At 46.5% G+C, this 20,158-nt stretch overlaps 1 protein-coding gene across 1 annotated transcript in view; it reads right to left on the bottom strand.

Moving 5' to 3' along the window:
• The window catches only part of LOC149433028 (IQ domain-containing protein H-like), a gene marked incomplete at its 3' end in the record, with an annotated part of 143,088 nt that overhangs the window by 38,866 nt on the left and 84,064 nt on the right, over window positions 1-20,158 (bottom strand). The window contains exon 11 of the mRNA XM_089664741.1: window positions 8,898-8,981. Coding sequence (XP_089520867.1) covers window positions 8,898-8,981 — 84 coding nt within the window. The remainder of the gene's footprint in view (window positions 1-8,897; window positions 8,982-20,158) is intronic.

Below are 20,158 nucleotides of genomic sequence, written 5' to 3'. Positions count from 1 at the left end.
GATGGGTTTGTTTTGTTTTTTCAGCCTAATGATGGCTTCACTGATAGTGACAGCTCTTTGGATCTCATCTTGAGAGTTGACTGCAACAGATTCCAAATGCAAATAGCACACTTGAAATGAACTCTGGACCTTTTATCTGCTCATTGTAATTGGGATAATGAGGGAATAACACACACCTGGCCATGGAACAGCTGAGAAGCCAATTATCCCATTACTTTTGGTCCCTTAACAAGTGGGAGGCACATATGCAAACTGTTGTAATTCCTACACCGTTCACCTGATTTGGATGTAAATACCCTCAAATTAAAGCTGACAGTCTGCAGTTAAAGCACATCTTGTTCATTCCATTTCAAATCCATTGTGGTGGTGTATAGAGCCAAAAATGTTACAATTGTGTCGATGTCCCAATATTTATGGACCTGACTGTATATATTGCACATTCACATCAGTCCCTAACCCTCAAGGGGTGTACAATCTAAGGTCCCTTGCTCACATTCATACATACTAGGGCCAATTTAGACAGGAGCCAATCCACCTACAAGCATGTCTTTTAGAGTGTGGGAGGACACCGGAGTACCCGGAGGAAACCCACGCAGGCACAGGGAGAACATGCAAACTCCAGGCAGGTGGTGCCGTGGCTGGGATTCGAACCGACGATCCGAGTACTGCCAGGCGGAAGTGCTAACCATTTAGCCACTGTGCTGCCCATACCCACACATACTGATGTCTCTGCTTCTACTCTCTTTACTTCTCTGAAACAGTCTGAAATAGTTAATAACTTACCACTTTTCAGTGCATTCTGGGTATTTGGGAGGTTCTCCTGTGCTTATCTTTAAAAAACGCTTCTAAACGCAAGCGCTCATAAACACGTTATGCAAACGTGGCTAAGCAGACATTTTTTAACCAACGTTTTCCAGCAGTCAGTTTCCATCGTTCAGAAGTGTCCCGTGTACATGGGGCCTTAGTGTTTACTATTAGCCATCACAGCGTCATTTGACAGCGACAACCCTCCACGATGAGAAACTCCATATTAGAGTTATAAAAGACATATTGCTGCTCTGAGGTCACCTGAGCCTCCACCAGCACAACCCTAATAAGACCTGGAACTCATGCCAGAGGTTTTACAGCCTTTATGGGTGCAAAAGCAATCAGTGTAAAAAAAAAAATCTTCATCACCCCCCACAAGTAGTACAGTGTCACTATGGTACAACGCCAGGCATTTGAATAAGACATGTTTTGTTTTCTATGCGTATTGTACAACCCATATGGGCACCATTGTACTAGAGGCACAATGGTTTCTTTTCAAGTCTAAGTAGATACCTCCTAGTCATCTGCTTGGTGACAGGAGTAAAATGCTCATTAGAGATTACTGCCTAACATTTTGGAAAATGTAAGAGAGATCCCCTCTAAGGCATATTTTTATGCTCTGTTTTGTAAAATCTTTGTGTAGGAAATGTTCAAATGAGTGATCCATTTTGAAGGACATGGCACTGGCTAGATCAGTGTTTCTCGACTGGGGTGTTGTTTAGGTTCCTCCAGGGTGCTGCAAGCACAGGACCCAGCTTGCCATGAATCAGCATCCTGAACACCATCATTCGTTGCCTTGCTGATGGCAGTCGGCTCACCCACACCACGGCAACACATGGCTCTGATCCAGCAGAGCCACCTCCAGTAATCAGGAAAAGACAGACGCCCTATCTCAGGAAATAAACCTCTGATTTATTTTGGGACACTCTGATGTGATGGGGGGCCTCTGAAGGGAAGGGAGGACCTCTGATGTGGTGGAGAACCTCTGATGTCATGGGGGGACTTCTGAGGTCATGGAGGGACCTCTGATGTCATGGGGGTGCCTATGATGTGATGGGGGGACCTCTGATGTGATGGAGGACCTCTGATGTGGTGGAGGACCTCTGATGTCATGAGGGGACTTCTGATGTGTTGGACTTCTGATATCATGGGGGACCTCTGATGGGAAGGGAGGACCTCTGATGTGATGGGGGGACCTCTGATGTGATGGAGACCCTCTGATATGAGGGGACTTCTGATGTCATGGGGGGACCTCTGATGTCATGGGCGGTGCCTCTGATGTGATGGGGGGCACCTCTGATGTGATGGGGGGCACCTCTGATGTGATGGGAGGACCTCTGATGTAGTGTGGGGGGGGGGCACCTTTAATGTGATGGAGGTCCTCTGATGTGCTGGGGGACCTCTGATGTGATGGGGGGACCTCTGATGTGATGGGAATATATGATGTGATGAGAGGCACCTCTGACGTGATGAGGGGCACCTCTGATGTGATGGGAGGACTGCTGACATTGTGGGGGACCTCTGATGTGAATGAGGATCTCCGATATGAGGGGGGTCCTAATGTGAAGGGGGAGATCTGATGTGATGGGGGGGCACCTCTGATGTCATTTCATCAAGGTGGTTGTGTGATTCAGGCTCAGTTTTCCCATTGAGACATTTTATACTTGTAAAGGGTGCTTAGACTGAAAAGAGGTTGAGAAATACCGTGCTAGACAGGATGGCAGTTTTATATATTTTCTACCTCTGAAGTAGTGTGTGGGGGGGCACCTCTAATGTGATGGGTGGGACCTCTGACATGATGGGAATATCTGATGTGATGGAAGATTCTGATGTGATGGAGGACCTCTGATGTTATGGGGGGACTTCTGATGTGATGGGGGGTGCTTCTAATGTGATGGGAGAACCTCTGATGTAGTGTGTGGGGGGGGGGGCACCTTTAATGTGATAGAGGACCTCTGATGTGCTGGGGGACCTCTGATGTGATGGGGGGGACCTCTGACATGATGGGAATATCTGATGTGATGGAGGATTCTGATGTGATGGAGGACCTCTGATGTGATGGGGGGACTTCTGATGTCATGGGAGGACCTCTGATGTCATGGGGGGGTGCCTCTGATGTGATGGGGGGCACCTCTGATGTGATGGGAGGACCTCTGATTTAGTGTGGGGGGGGGCACCTCTAATGTGATGGAGGACCTCAGATGTGATGGGAATATCTGATGTGATGAGGGGCACCTCTAATGTGATGGGAGGACTGCTGACATTGTGGGGGACCTCTAATGTGAATGAGGATCTCTGATATGAGGGGGATTCTAATGTGATGGGGGGGCACCTCTGATGTAATTTCATCAAGGTGGTTGTGTGATTCATCGCAGGCTCAGGTTTCCCATTGAAACATTTTATACTTAAAGGTTAAACGTATACGTAAAGGGTGCTTAGACTGAAAAAAGGTTGAGAAATACCGGGCTAGACAGGATTTTATAAGTTTTCTATCTCTGATGTAGTGTGTGTGGGGGGCGCCTCTGCTGTGATGGGGGGGCACCTCTGATGTGATGGGAGGACCTCTGATGTAGTGTGTGGGTTGGCACCTCTAATGTGATGGAGGACCTCTGATGTGCTGGGGGACCTCTGATGTGATGGGAGGACCTCTGATGTGATGGGGGGCACCTCGGATGTAGTGTGTGGGGGGGCACCTCTAATGTGATGGAGGACCTCTGATGTGCTGGGGGACCTCTGATGTGATGGGGGGCACCTCTGATGTGATGGGAGATCTCTGATGTAGTGTGTGGGGGGGGCACCTCTAATGTGATGGAGGACCTCTGATGTGTTGGGGGACCTCTGATGTGATGGGAGGACCTCTGATGTGATGGGGGGCACCTCTGATGTAGTGTGTGGGGGGGCACCTCTAATGTGATGGAGGACCTCTGATGTGCTGGGGGACCTCTGATGTGATGGGAGGACCTCTGACGTGATGGGGGGCACCTCTGATGTGATGGGAGATCTCTGATGTAGTGTGTGGGGGGGCACCTCTAATGTGATGGAGGACCTCTGATGTGCTGGGGGACCTCTGATGTGATGGGAGGACCTCTGATGTGATGGGGGGCACCTCTGATGTAGTGTGTGGGGGGGCACCTCTAATGTGATGGAGGACCTCTGATGTGCTGGGGGACCTCTGATGTGATGGGAGGACCTCTGATGTGATGGGGGGCACCTCTGATGTAGTGTGTGGGGGGGCACCTCTAATGTGATGGAGGACCTCTGATGTGCTGGGGGACCTCTGATGTGATGGGAGGACCTCTGACGTGATGGGGGGCACCTCTGATGTGATGGGAGATCTCTGATGTAGTGTGTGGGGGGGCACCTCTAATGTGATGGAGGACCTCTGATGTGCTGGGGGACCTCTGATGTGATGGGAGGACCTCTGATGTGATGGGGGCACCTCTGATGTAGTGTGTGGGGGGGCACCTCTAATGTGATGGAGGACCTCTGATGTGCTGGAGGACCTCTGATGTGATGGGAGGACCTCTGACGTGATGGGGGGCCTCTGATGTGATGGGAGGACCTCTGACGTGATGAGGGGCACCTCTAATGTGATGGGAGGACTGCTGACATTGTGGGGGACCTCTGATGTGAATGAGGATCTCCGATATGAGGGGGGTCCTAATGTGAAGGGGGAGATCTGATGTGATGGGGGGCACCTCTGATGTAATTTCATCAAGGTGGTTGTGTGATTCATCGCAGGCTCAGGTTTCCCATTGAGACATTTTATGCTTGTGAAGGGTGATTAGACTGAATAAAGGTTGAGAAATACCGGGCTAGACAGGATGGCAGTTTTATAAGTTTTGTTTTCTAATTGTCAAACAACGTTCAATGTGTATTGTAGTTATATTGGTCCAGCTTGGCACCATGTAAAAGCAATCAGAGAATCCCTAGTATTCCTTGAAAAAAAAAATCCAAGGTATTCTATTACTAATGGTAGTGATGAGCAAGCAAACCTGTGGCCAGTGTGCAGAGATGAATCCGCTCGGCACAGAAGCTGGAAGATTGTGGCCATCGCTGTAGTAGCACCGACTACTACAGTGATTGTCAGTTTCCCCGGAGGCCCCTCGGGTATACAGATCTACACTGTGCCAAGCTGAACCATTATAACTATACAATACGCATCATACCTGGAGGTCAGATTTAACTTTTTCTTGTTTTTCTTTCTTACTTTTTGAGTCACCAATTTACTATGATTTTTGATTTCCTTCCACAAATTAAAAATATTTTTTCCCACAATCTACACTGATGATTAAGGATTCTATAAAATGTAAAGCAGTCTATGGGGGGGATGTACTAAAACCAGTGCATTCAGAATCTCTTGCAGCTGTGCATGGTAGCCAATCAGCTTCTTATTTATTTATTTCAGGTACTTATATAGCGCCATCAACATACACAGCACTTTACATATATATTGTACATTCACATCAGTCCCTAACCCTCAAGGGGCGACCAATCTGAGGTCCCTAACTCACATTCATACATACACATATTAGGGACAATTTAGACAGGATCCAATTCACCTACCAGCATGTCTTTGGAGTGTGGGAGGAAACTGGAGTACCCGGAGGAAACCCACGCAGGCACAGGAAGAACATGCAAACTACAGGCAGGTGAGATTTGAACCAATGACCCCAGTACTGCCAGGCAAGTGATAACCATTTAGCCGCTGTGCTGCCCCTAACTTCAGCTTGTTCAGTTAACTGTTGGCAATAAAACCTGAAAGCTGATTGGTTTCTATGCAGAACTGCACCAGATTTTAGGATTTGGGATTTGAACCAATGGCCCTAATACACATACTAGGGCCAATTTAGACAGGATCCAATTAACCTACCAGCATGTCTTTGAAGTGCGGGAAGAAACCCACGCAGGTGCAGGTTTCTATGCAGAACTGCACCAGATATTGGGATTTGAACCAACGACCCTAGTACACATACTAGGGCCAAATTAGACAGGATCCAATTAACCTCCCAGCATGTCTTTGGAATATGAGAGGAAGCCAGAGTACCCAGAGGAAACCAACGCAGGCACAGGGAGAGCATGCAAACTCCAGGCAGGTGGTGCCATGATTTGGATTTGAACCAATGACCCCAGTGCTGCCAGGCGGATGAGCTAACCATTTAGCCGCTGTGCTTCCCCTAACTTCAGCTTGTTCAGTTAAGCTTTGGCAATACAAGCTGAAAGCTGATTGGTTTCTACACAGAACTACACCAGATTTTGGGATTTGAACCAACGACCCTAATACACATACTAGGGCCAATTTAGACAGGATCCAATTAACCTAGCAGTATGTCTTTGGAGTGTGGGAGGAAACCGGAGTACCTGGAGGAAATTCACGCAGGCACAGGGAGAACATGCAAACTCCAGGCAGGTGGTTCTGTGGTTGGGATTCGAACCAACGACCCTAGTCCCTAACCCTCAAGGGGCGTACAATCTAAGGTCCCTAACTCACATTCATACATACACATACTAGGGACAATTTAGACGGGAACCAGTTACCCTCCCAGCATGTCTTTGGAGCGTGGGAGGAAACCGAAGGAAACCCACACAGATACAGGGAGAACATGCAAACTCCAGGCAGGTGGTGCCGTGGTTGGGATTTGAACCAATGGCCCCAGTGCTGCCAGGCGGATGAGCTAACCATTTAGCCGCTGTGCTGCCCCTAACTTCAGCTTGTTCAGTTAAGCTTTGGCAATAAAACCTGAAAGCTGATTGGTTTCTATGCAGAACTGCACCAGATTTTGGGATTTGAACCAATGACCCTAATACACATACTAGGGCCAATTTAGACAGGATCCAACTAACCTAGCAGCATGTCTTTGGAGTATGAGAGGAAGCCAGAGTACCCTGAGGAAACCAACGCAGGCACAGGGAGAGCATGCAAACTCCAGGCAGGTGGTGCTGTGGGTGGGATTTGAACGGACAACCCTAGTATTGCCAGATGGAAGTGCTAACCATTTAGCCGCTGTGCTGCCCCTAACTTCAGCTTGTTCAGTTAAGCTTTGGCAATACAAGCTGAAAGCTGATTGGTTTCTATGCAGAACTACACCAGATTTTGGGATTTGAACCAATGACCCTAATACACATACTAGGGCCAATTTAGACAGGATCCAATTAACCTAGCAGCATGTCTTTGGAATATGAGAGGAAGCCAGAGTACCCAGAGGAAACCAACGCAAGCACAGGGAGAACATGCAAACTCCAGGCAGGTGGTGCTGTGGTTGGGATTTGAACTGATGATCCCAGTACTGCCAGGCGGATGTGCTAACCATTTAGCCACTGTGCTGCCCCTAACTTCAGCTTGTCCAGTTAAGCTTTGGCAATAAAACCTGAAAGCTGATTGGTTTCTATGCGGAACTACACCAGATTTTGGGATTTGAACCAATGACCCTAGTACACATACTAGGGCCAATTTAGACAGGATCCAATTAACCTAGCAGCATGTCTTTGGAGTGTGGGAGGAAACCCACGCAGGCACAGGAAGAACATGCAAACTCCAGGCAGGTGGTGCCGTGGTTGGGATTTGAACCAATGACCCCAGTACTGCCAGATGGAAGTGCTAACCATTTAGCTGCTGTGCTGCCCCTAACTTCAGCTTGTTCAGTTAAGCTTTGGCAATACAAGCTGAAAGATGATTGGTTTCTACGCAGAACTGCAGCAGATTTTGGGATTTGAACCAACGACCCTAATACACATACTAGGGCCAATTTAGACAGGATCCAATTAACCTAGCAGCATGTCTTTGGAGTGTGGGAGGAAGCCCATGCAGGCACGGAGAGAACATGCAAACTCCAGGCAGGTGGTGCTATGGGTGGGATTTGAACTAATGACCCTAGTACTGCCAGGCGGATGTGCTAACCATTTAGACACTGTGCTGCCCCTAACTTCAGCTTGTTCAGTTAAACTTTGGCAAAAAAACCTGAAAGCTGATTGGTTTCTATGCAGAACTGCACCAGATTTTGGGATTTGAACCAACGACCCTAGTACACATACTAGGACCAATTTTGACAGGATCCAATTAACCTACCATCATGTCTTTGGAATATGAGAAGAAGCCAGAGTACCGAGAGGAAACCAACGCAGGCACAGGGAGAACATGCAAACTCCAGGCAGGTGGTGCTGTGGGTGGGATTTGAACTGACAACCCTAGTATTGCCAGATGGAAGTGCTAACCATTTAGCCGCTGTGCTGCCCCTAACTTCAGCTTGTTCGGTTAAGCTTTGGCAATACAAGCTGAAAGCTGATTGGTTTCTACGCAGAACTGCACCAGATTTTGGGATTTGAACCAACGACCCTAATACACATACTAGGGCCAATTTAGACAGGTTCAGGGGCGGACTGACAACTCATGGGGCCCCCGGGCAATAGGGGATCATGGGGCCCCTGTGTCCTTGCCCAAACTCAAAAAAGCCTATGAAAAAGGTACCAGGGGCATCTCATGGGGCCCCATACTGACCGCGGGCCCTCGGGCAGTGCCCGTGTTTCTAAATGGTCAGTCCGCCCCTGGACAGGATCCAATTAACCTAGCAGCATGTCTTTGGAGTGTGGGAGGAAACCGCACCAGATTTTGCCCGTTTTAGTAAATAACCCTCTATGTGTTCTGTTTCTTCTTTATAATCTATAGTCCCTCTCGTATTATGGATCCCTCTTTTCCTCCATACGTCTATATTTTTCTGCTCCGATAATTATTCATAGAAAGCTCTATACATCAGTTCAGCCCTGCTTATTATCCACCAAGCAATCTCCGGTAATCACTCGGTTTGTTCTATAGGCACATAACCGTCTACAAGTCTTCCTATTGTTCAATTACAATAACTTCTCGCTCCGACTCCTTCTAGTGCTCTATACACAATCCATATCTCCATCTACTCGTTGCTTTATGTAACTGCTCCCTGTAATTATTTCTATTGCTCCATATAATTGCCCACAGCAAACTATTTCACACACCATTTCTCATTTAAAGTAAAACAAATAACTGTGTTGTACTTATATTTCACACTGTACTCGGGGAATCCTCCCCTCTGAACTCGACCGGGAGGTTTGTAATTCACCTGCGATGTCACCCACACGTCCCATCTGGAGGTTCTGCTCAAGGTGGAGGTCGGCGGCCTGAGCCCTCTGCTTTTCTGTGTAACCTGCGTTCAATAGAAGTACGTTACTGGTCATAATGTACATTGAGAGGATTGAAGTTCACTGTATGTTATAGCCTGTATATATATATGCGCTAAAATCTCCTTCGTCTGCTTATTGCATAGTACCTTTTATGATCTGATGTACTGTATATAAAAAAAAAAAGAAAAGAAAGAAAAGTCGAAGAATTGCCAAGTTCAACCCATACCTGTGGGATCCATCTAGAACAGTGGTAATCAACTTTATTCATATGGAAGACCTCAAGTGCAGCCCTCGACATCACCATAAGGCCACACATAAAATTCAGTAAATATGCAGTGTCAGCATAGCAAGACATAGCCAAAGACTAATGGTGTGATACAGGAGATGGTCAGAGACCACAGGCAGGATGCAAAAAATGGTCAGAGACTGCAGACATGATAGAAGAGATGGTCAGAGACTGCAGACATGATAGAAGAGATGGTCAGAGACTGCAGACATGATAGAAGAGATGGTCAGAGACTGCAGACATGATATAAGAGATGCCCAGAGAGTGAAAACATGATACAAGATATGGTCAAGAGACTGCAGAAATGATACAGGAGATGGTCAAGAGACTGCAGAAATGATACAGGAGATGGTCAGAGACTGCAGACATGATACAAGAGATTGTCAGAGGCTGCAGTCATGATAGAAGAGATTGTCAGAGACTGCAGACATGATACAAGAGATGGTCAGAGACTGCAGACATGATACAAGAGATGGTCAGAGACTGCAGACATGATATAATAGATGGCCAGAGACTGCAGACATGATAGAAGAGTTGGTCAAGCGACTGCAGACTTGATACAGGAGATGGTTAGAGGCTGCAGTAATGATAGAAGAAATGGTAAGAGATAGCAGACATGACACAGGAGATGGTCAGAGACTGCAGACATGATACAAGAGATAGTCAAGAGACTGCAGACATGACATATGAGATGGTCAGAGGCTGCAGTCATGATAGAAGAGATTGTCAGAGACTGCAGACATGATATAATAGATGGTCAGAGACTGCAGGCATGATAGAAGAGATGGTCAAGCGACTGCAGACATGATACAGGAGATGATACGAGGCTGCAGTCAGGATAGAAGAGATGGTCAGAGACTGCAGCAATGATATAATAGATGGTCAGAGACTACAGACATGATAGAAGAGATGGTCAAGCGACTGCAGACATGATACAGGAGATGGTTAGAGGCTGCAGTAATGATAGAAGAAAAGGTAAGAGATAGTAGACATGACACAGGAGATGGACAGAGACTGCAGACATGATACAAGAGATGGTCAAGAGACTGCAGACATGATACATGAGATGGTCAGAGGCTAGAGACATGATACAGGAGATGGTCAGAGACTGCAGACATGATACATGAGATGGTCAAGAGACTGCAGACATGATACATGAGATGGTCAGAGACTGCAGACATGATACATGAGATGGTCAGAGACTGCAGACATGATACAGGAGATGGGCAGAGACTGCAGACATGATAGAAGAGACGGTCAGAGACTGCAGACATGATACAGGAGATGGTCAGGAACTGCAGACACTATACACGAAATGGTCAGAGACAGCGGATGTATTACATGAGACTGCTAGAAATTACTGCTTCATCAGGGCAATAGAAAAACACAGATCAGCACCTGCAGGTTGCTAGAAGCTGGAAATCACTGCAGTGGACATTGCTATTACACTGCTACTGTGCTGATTCCCACACGCTTCCGGGTCCCATGCAAGCAAGCAGCCATGCTGCATTGTCAACACAGGAGGTCATTGTGCCAGTCAGATAATAATTAGCATTTTTTCTATTGGATGACAAAAGCGTTGTCCTGCTGCTCCTCCGCCACAAGGTGGGTCCCAGGACGCCATCTTCCCTTCTTATGTCATCAGGAGCTGGCTGTTTGTTGGGTTCTTGAAGCTGGTCCCCAATGACACACCACTAGGTCTGCCTACCACCCGTTGGATGCCCTGTCTACTGTAGCCTCCTGGGATAGGTCATAACAGAATGACAGGGATTCCTGACAGGACAGTACCTGCATGTTTTCCCTGTCCGAGGAAGCAGGGAAACGCATTCTCGCCCAGGCAAGAATGGTGGTGGTGGACAGGTCCAGAAAAAAAAAAAAAACAGTAAACAAGCCATGGAAAAAAAAAGCAGGCAAGTTACATTGCGGAGGTGGGAGGGAGTCCTGTGAGAAGCAAATCTGAGAGAGAAAGTCCCCTTTAAAGCTTCCACGGTGCTAAGGACTCTCTTCCCACCACCATCATGTAACAAGGCTGGGCAAGCGCTGTCACATGGGTCCAAATCGAGTAAGTCACATGCTCCTCCATACTGGTAAGTACTGGATATTTTCTTCATTCTTGGTGGCTGAATGGAGCGGTGGTGAAGGGACGGAAAGGTGAGAATGTGTTGTTGGGCATTGGAAGAAATTTTGTAGATTACCCCCCTTTGTCAAGGAGTTAAGCTTGCCTTTAGTAGTTACCTAAAACCATATCTTTTCTCTATATATCTTTTTGTCTGTAGCATGGTCCAGAAGGTGCTCTTACACAGGTTCCTGCATGGTTTCTGCTTCTGGAAGCGAAACTACAAATAATCCATTATACTCATTGCGTACATTCATAGACCTTTTGGGGCTCCTTGTATGAAAAGTGTACTAACAAGACTACATACTTTTCGATAAGTTGAAGGAACTGTCTACAATGTACGAGATTCACCTTCCATTCATGTGAGGGATTCACCATCCCTCACACGAATCACAGAAATCACGAATCCTTGTGCAACCCAAGAGTTCTATTGATGCACAGCTGGGCTAGGAGGCATCTCTCACTATTCTCAGATATCTATAACCTCTTCTTTCTGGTGGCCCTAACCCACATATTTTAAACAGGGGCAACACAAAGACTTATGCAGGCCATAGATGGGGAGAAAACCGGCCGGTTTTTTAACAAAAAAACAAAAAATCGGTCATTCAACAGGCCGAAGTTACCACCAACAGTAAAAAAAAATCAGCCGAATTTCTTCCCGTCTACGGCCAGCATTCAATTACTTCTAACCCTTGTAGAGAGCTCTGCTATTATATTTGACATTAAAAAGTATTGCGGTTGCAACATTGTATCTATTTGTATCCATTTCGGATACAGATGGTTTTTTCGGATACAAATAGATACATTGTTGCAACTGCAATACTTTTTAATGTCAAATATAATAGGGGACTGGAATTCTTCTTCTTCTTACTCTTCTTCTTCATCCTCTTCTTCTTTTTTTTTCTTCTTCTTCTTCTTTTTATTTTTTTTCTTCTGCTTCTTTTTTTCTTATTTTTCTTGCAGGTCACGGCTCATGCACAGATTTTTTATCGGTAAAAAGATCGGCCGAATTGCCCACCATTGCCGCGAAAATCAGCCAATCGGTAAGATCGGCCGATTTATTTCCAACTTTACCGATCAAAAAAAATCTGACAAAATCCAGAAAAACGGCTGACCAATTAACCCATTAACGGAAAATTGGCCGATTTTTGACCCATCTATGGCCTGCATTAGTGGTTATCAACTCTGCTTTGCAGCACTGAGGTCTCTGGGGAGTTAGAAGCAGCACAACAAGGAGCCAGTAACTTGTTGGCATTTGACTGGAGTGGTAGGAAAGGTAAGAATGTGTTGTTGGGCTTTGGAACACATTTTGGAGAAGTTTACCTTTCTCGAAGAGTTAACCTCTTCCAGTCCGGACACTTTCCCCCCCTTCCAGTCTGGACACTTTCACCCCCTTCCAGTCCGGACACTTTCCCCCCCTTCCAGTCCAGACACTTTCCCCCCCTTCCAGTCCGGACACTTTCCCCCCCTTCCAGTCCGGACACTTTCCCCCCCTTCCAGTCCGGACACTTTCACCCCCTTCCTGCCCGGGCCAATTTTCAGCTTTCAGCGCTGTCACACTTTGAATGACAATTGCGCGGTCATGCAACACTGTACCCATATGAATTTTTTAGCATTTTTTGAGACAGATAAAACTTTATTTTGTTGGTATTTATTCACCGCTGGGGTTTTTTTTTTTTTGCTATATAAATTAAAAAGTCCAAAAATTTTGAAAAAAGTGTTTTTCTTATAAAATTTTGCAAATAAATAATCTTTCTTCATAAATCTTGGCCAAAATTTTTCAGTTATCTTTTTAGTAAAAAAAATAACCCAAATTAGTTTATAACCATAAATTATAATTTTTTAAAAACATTTTTTACATTTTTATATTATTATTTATGTTTTTTTTTTATTTAACATACTGTCACCCTAGCAGTACAATGTCACCATAGTGCTACTTGTGGGGGGTGATGAAATTTTTTTTTTTTTTTTTTACACTGATTGCTTTTACAACCATAAAGGCTGTAAAAGCAATCATTTCTCCTTCTCTCTGTCTGCATTCCTGCAGCCACTGAAAACTACTGTGAGAGTTGTAATTGGTCACAGCTTGTCACATGGTACAAGGCTGTTGTGAATAGCCTTGTACCATGTGACCTCGGTGATCATTCACAGATTTCACACGTAGTAAGCAATGATGTCAGAAGTGACATCTTGCTTACTACTCTGCATGTGATCACTGATTGGCCAATCAGTGATCACATGATCGGGACCTCACACAGAGGTCCCGTCTGACGATCAGTGTTCAGATCAGTGTCAGAAGTGACATCTTGCTTACACCTATTCATGTGATCACTGATTGGCCAATCAGTGATCACATGATTGGGACCTCGCACAGAGGTCCCGTCTGACGATCGGTGTTCCACTGTGTCCGGAGGACACAGCAGGCACTGGATCGTGGTGCCACGTGCTCCAAGGGAGCGCACACAAGCAGGGTGCGGGGAGGCCTATTCATGTGATCACTGATTGGCCAATCAGTGATCACATGATCGGGACCTCACACAGAGGTCCCGTACAGCGATCGGTGTTCCTCTGTGTTCAGAGGACACAGCGGGCACAGGATTGCGGTGCCGCGTGCTCCCACGGAGCGAGCACAATCCAAAATGGCGGGTGCCGTTTATGAATGGAAACCTGCCCCTGCACTGCCACCGTCTGGCCGTTTATATACAGTGGCCGGATGGGAAGTGGTTAAGGTTGCCCCTAGTAGGCCCAGAAGGTGCTCTTCCACAGGTTCCTACATGGCTTAAGCTTCTGGCTGCTGACGTTTAAGTAATCCATTATACTTAGAGTTGTGCTCAAAAGTTTGCATACCCTGGCAGAAATCTTGAAACTTTGGTTTTGATATTAAAAATATGACTGATCATGCTAAAAAACTGTCTTTTAATTAAGGATGATGACCATATGAAGCCATTTATTATCACATCGTCGTTTGGCTCATTTTTAAATCCTAATGATAACAGAAATCCCCCAAATGGCCCGGATTAGAAGACACCTCCCCGGATCAGAAGTCTCCGCCCCCCGGATCAGAAGACTCCGCCCCTGGGATCAGAAGACTCCGCCCCCCACTGGAATGTTCGGCCTCGGTACAGACACACAAGGTGACACACATGGATTAAAATGGCAATTAAAAGGTTCATTTCCCACATCTGTGGCTTTTTAAATTGCCATTAGTGTCTGTGTATAAATAGTCAATGAGTTTGTTAGCTCTCACACGGATGCATTGTAGGCATGTCCGTCCAGGAGATCCATCCAGGGGGGCAACCGGAGTGCCCAGCTAGTGAACACCCAGTGTTTTCATGGTGCTGCTTGGATCTGTTTACAAATAACTAAGGAGGACTGGAGGGGTCGTGGCCAAGGAAGGCACAAGAGGATCTACTACACCGAAGCTCCTGTCCCTCATCTGATCCTCTCCCTGGTTTCAGTACCACCTGGATCCTCTAGTCCATCCTCTGCAATAGCTGCACACAGTCCCGCTGTGCCCCCTGGTGCAGGTTCCTCCTGCCAGCCTGACAGTATGACACTTAGCTCTGGTTCACACTGGATGCGACTTGGCATGAAGTTTGCATGCCCTGCGACTTGCAAATTGCATGCCAAGTCGCACCCTATTGTCCGCAATTGGAGAGGTCATATCAGTACGGTTCAGACTTGTTCGGTTCCGCACCGATTTCAAAAGTAGTACATGCACTACTTTTGGTGCGATTTGCATAGACATCTGTATCAGATGTCTTGCAAATCGCACCTGAAATCGGCAGGTCCCCCCTACTTTGAAATCATCGCACCATTTCAAAGTCAGGCTTGATGTGAACGGAGGGTAAAGCTGAAAGACATGGTGCCCACTCAGCACTGCCACAGAGGACACAGACTATGCTGAGAAGAGGGACACAGACAGTGGGTAAACTGGGCAAGTCTCCAAATCCAGTCTCTGACCAATTCTTTTATCATGTCAGCAGTCTCTGACAATCTCTTGTATCATGTCTGCAGTCTCTGATCATGTCTTCTGCCATGTCCGCAGTCTCCGATCATGTCTTGTGCCATGTCCGCAGTCTCCGATCATGTCTTGTGCCATGTCCGCAGTCTCCGATCATGTCTTGTGCCATGTCCGCAGTCTCCGATCATGTCTTGTGCCATGGCCGCAGTCTCCGATCATGTCTTGTGCCATGCCCGCAGTCTCCGATCATGTCTTGTGCCATGCCCGCAGTCTCCGATCATGCCGTGTGTCATGTCCGCAGTCTCCGATCATGTCTTGTGCCATGCCCGCAGTCTCCGATCATGTCTTGTGCCATGCCCGCAGTCTCCGATCATGTCTTGTGCCATGTCCGCAGTCTCCGATCATGCCGTGTGTCATGTCCGCAGTCTCCGATCATGTCATGTGCCATGTCCGCAGTCTCTGACCATGTCTTCTGCCATGTCCGCAGTCTCTGACCATGTCTTGTGCCATGTCCGCAGTCTCTGACCATGTCTTGTGCCATGTCCGCAGTCTCTGACCATGTCTTGTGTCATGTCCGCAGACTCTGATCATGTCTTCTGCCATGTCCGCAGTCTCTGACCATGTCTTCTGCCATGTCCGCAGTCTCTGATCATGTCTTGTGCTATGTCCGCAGTCTCTGATCATGTCTTGTGCCATGTCCGCAGTCTCTGATCATGTCTTGTGCTATGTCCGCAGTCTCTGATCATGTCTTGTGCCATGTCCGCAGTCTCTGATCATGTCTTGTGCCATGTCCGCAGTCTCTGATCATGTCTTGTGCCATGTCCGCAGTCTCTGATCATATCTTGTGCATGTCTGCAGTCTCTGATCATGTCTTGTGTCATGTCCGCAGTCTCTGATCATGTCGTGTGCCATGTCCGCAGTCTCTGATCATGTCGTGTGCCATGTCCTCAGTCTCTGACCATTTCTTGTGCCATGTACACAGTTTCTGACCATCTCTTGTGCCATGTACGCAGTCTCTAACCATCTATTGTATCATGTCCACTATCTCTGGCTATCTCTTGTCATGAAGAACTCTGAGTACTCTGATGTAAGGGGAACTCTGGGGACTCTTGTGTAAGGGGGGGGGAGGCTCTGGTGATCAGAGACCCCCTTACATCAGAGTTCCCCTTTACATAACAGTCTGCAGTGTTCTCCTTTACATCAAAGTCCACAGCATTCCCCCTTACACATATAAAATATTTGTATAAAAACATTTTATCAAGAAAAAAGTCAGTCTTTTTTTTTGGGGGGGGGAGGGTGCGCTTCAGAATTATCTGCCTATAGGCTCCTGGGATGTAAATTCAGCCCTGTGAGCAGGTTAGATACTGAGCCATAAAGAACAGAAAAGAACTGTCAAAAGACATGCGTAACAAGTTAATGGAACTTTATAAAGATAGATAAGGATATAAAAAGATATCCAAAGCCAGTCAGTACTGTTCAATCACTTATTAAGAAGTGGAAAATTTGGGGATCTCTTGTTGTCAAGTTAAGGTCAGGTAGACAAGAAAGATTGCAGCCACAACTGCCAGAAGAATCGTTCAGGATACAAAGAAAAACCCACAAGTAACCTCAGGAGAAATACAGGCTGGTCTGTAAAAAGATGGTTTGGTTCTTTCAAGGAGAATAATACGACGATACTTGAACAAAAATAAGCTGCATGGTCAAGTTGCCAGAAAAAAGCTTTTACTGTGCCAATGCCACAAAAAAGCCCGGTCACAATATGCCTGACAGCACCTTGACATGCCTCACGGTTTCTGGAACATTGTAATCTGGAGTGACGAGACCAAAATAGAGCTTTATGGTCACATCCATAAGCGCTATGTTTGGAGAGGTCAACAAGGCCTATAAAATGACAAGAAAACCATCCCCTCTGTAAAGCATGGTGGTGGCTCACTGATGTTTTGGGGGGGGTGTGAGCTCTAAAGGCACAGAAAATCTTGTGAAAAGTGATGGCAAGATGAATGCAGCATGTTATCAGAAAGTACTGGCAGAAAATTTGCATTCTTCTTCACGAAAGCTCTACTTGGGACACTAGTGGTCTTTCCAGCATGACAGTGACTCCAAGCAGAAGGCCAAGTTCACCCTCCAGTGGTTACAGCAGAAAAAGGTGAAGGTCCTGGAGTGGCGATCACAGTCTCCTGAGCTTAATATCATCGAGTCACTCTGGGGAATTCTCAAACGTGCGGTTTATGAAAGATGACTACAGACTTTACATGACCTGGAGGCATTTTGCCAAGATGAATGGGCAGCTGTACCACGTGCAAGAACTCGGGGGCTTCATAGTCAACTATTACAGAAGACTGCATGCTGTCATTGATGCTAAAGTGGCCAATACACAGAATTAGGAACTAAGGGGATGCAGACTTTTGAACAGGGGTCATTTCATTGGTTTACTTGTCGCCATGTTTTGTTTTATGATTGGGCCATTCTTTTATGACCTACAGAATAGGAATCCCATAAGGAATAAAAGAAATGGGTTTTGCCTGCTCACTCATGTTTTCTTTAAACCTGGTACATACAATTCTCCGCGGGGAGGCAAACTTTTGAGCACAACTGTATTTCCAGCACTTCACAGAATTTTGGGACATACAGTTGCAAGAAAAAGTATGTGAACATCTTGGGATTACGTGGAGTTTTGCATGAATTGGGCATAAAATGTGCTCTGAACGTCATCTAAGTCACAACAATAGAAGAACACAGTCTGTTGAACATAATACTACACAAATATTAGATGTTGCCATGGTTTAATTGTACATAACATGTAAACATTCACAGTGCAGGGAGGAAAAAGTATGTGAGGCCCTAGCTTAATGACTTCTCCCAGAGCTAATTGGAGCCAGGAGTGAGCCAACCTTGACTCCAATCAGTGTGATGATATTGGATGTGTTGCTGACAGCTGTCCTGCCCTTAAAAAACACACACCTGTTTTGGGTTTACTGCTTTCAAGAAGCACTGTCTGATGTGAACCATGCCTCGCAGAAAAGAGCTCTCAGAAGACCTACGATCAAGAATTGTTGACTTGCATGAAGCTGGAAAGGGTTACAAAAGTATCTCCAAAAGCCTTGATGTTTATGTGTCCACGGTAGGACAGACTGTCTACAAATGGAGAAAGTTTAGCACTGTTGCTACTCTCCCTAGGCGCAGCACACCAACAAAAGGCACAGCACACCAACATCAAAACCTTATCCCCACTGTAAAACATGGCGGAGGGAGCATCATGGTTTGGGGCTGCTTTGCTGCCTCAGGACCTGGACGGATTGTTGTCATTGATGGGAAAATGAATTCCAAAGTTTATCAAGACATTTTGCAGGAAAACGTACGACCATCTGTCTGCCAACTGAAGCTCCGCAGAGGATGGGTGATGCAACAGGACAATGACCCAAAGCATACAAGTCATTCAACAAAACAATGGCTGCAACAGCACAGAATACGCCTTTTGGAGTGGCCCAGTCAGAGTCCTGACCTCAACCCGATTGAAATGCTGTGGCATGACCTTAAGAGAGCGATTCACACCAGACATCCCAAGAATATTGCTACACTGAAACAGTTTTGTGAAGAGGAGTGGTCCAAAATGACTCCAGATCGTTGTGCAGGTCTGATCTGCAACTACAGGAAACGTTTGGTTGAGGTTATTGCTGCCAAAGGAGGGTCAACCAGTTATTAAGTCCAAAGGTTCACATACTTTTTCCTCCCTGCACTACGATAGAAATACAAATTATATATATAATCCCTCTCCACTTTATCCAAGCACCTAGGAGCTAAGGAGGCCATCAGTTGAGCCAGTTAACCTACCAGCATCTAGTACAGGAGAAGAGCCGGTACCACCGTAAATCACAGTTTTGCTTGAATTGCTACAAATACTGTGATTTAGTGGCGGTTCATATACACGGCTCAAAAAAATTAAAGGAACACTTTGAAAACACATTAGACCTCAATGGGGAAAAATCTCCTGCTAGATATCTATACTGATATGGACGGGGTAATGTGTTAGGAACGTAAGGATGTCCCATTGTTTGTAATGAACCTACAGAAGACTGAATTCAAAGACACCCCGAAAATCAAAGTGAAAAAATGATGCAGCAGGCGAGTCCATTTTGCTGAAATGTCATTGCAGCAACTCAGAATGGTCCTCCGTAGTTTGTATGGCCCCCACGTGCTTGTATGCATGCCTGACAACATCGGAGCATGCTCCTAATGAGACGGCGGATGGTATCCTGGGGGATTTCCTCCCAGATCTGGACCAGGGCATCAATGAGCTCCTGGACAGTCTGAGGTGCAACCTGGCGGCGTCAGATGGACAGAAACATGATATCCCAGAGGTGTTCTATTGGATTTAGGTCAGGCGATCATGGGGGCCATTCAATGGTATCAATTCCTTCATCCTCCAGGAATTGCTTGCATACTCTCGCCACATGAGACCGGGTATTGTCGTGCACCAGGAGGAACCCAGGACCCACTGCACCAGTGTAGGGTCTGACAATGGGTCCAAGGATTTCATCCCCATACCTAATGGCAGTCAGGGTGCCACTGTCTAGCCTGTAGAGGTCTGTGCATCTCTCCATGGATATGCCTCCCCAGACCATCACTGACCCACCACCAAAACAGTCATGCTGAACCATGTTACCGGTAGCATAATGTTCTCCATGGCTTCTCCAGGCCCTTTCACGTCTGTCACATGTGCTCAGGGTGAATCTGCTCTCATCTGTGAAAAGCACAGGGTGCCAGTGGTGGACCTGACAATTCTGGTGTTCAATGGCAAATGCCAATCAAGCTCTATGGTGCCGGGCAGTGAGCA

Source organism: Staurois parvus, unplaced genomic scaffold (assembly GCF_062004578.1).
Source record: "Staurois parvus isolate SC_StPar_1 unplaced genomic scaffold, SC_StPar_1.0 ptg002019l, whole genome shotgun sequence".
Taxonomy (NCBI): Eukaryota; Metazoa; Chordata; class Amphibia; order Anura; family Ranidae; genus Staurois; species Staurois parvus.
Note: the sequence above shows the minus strand (reverse complement) of the source record. Positions and strands in the feature narration are given on the sequence as shown.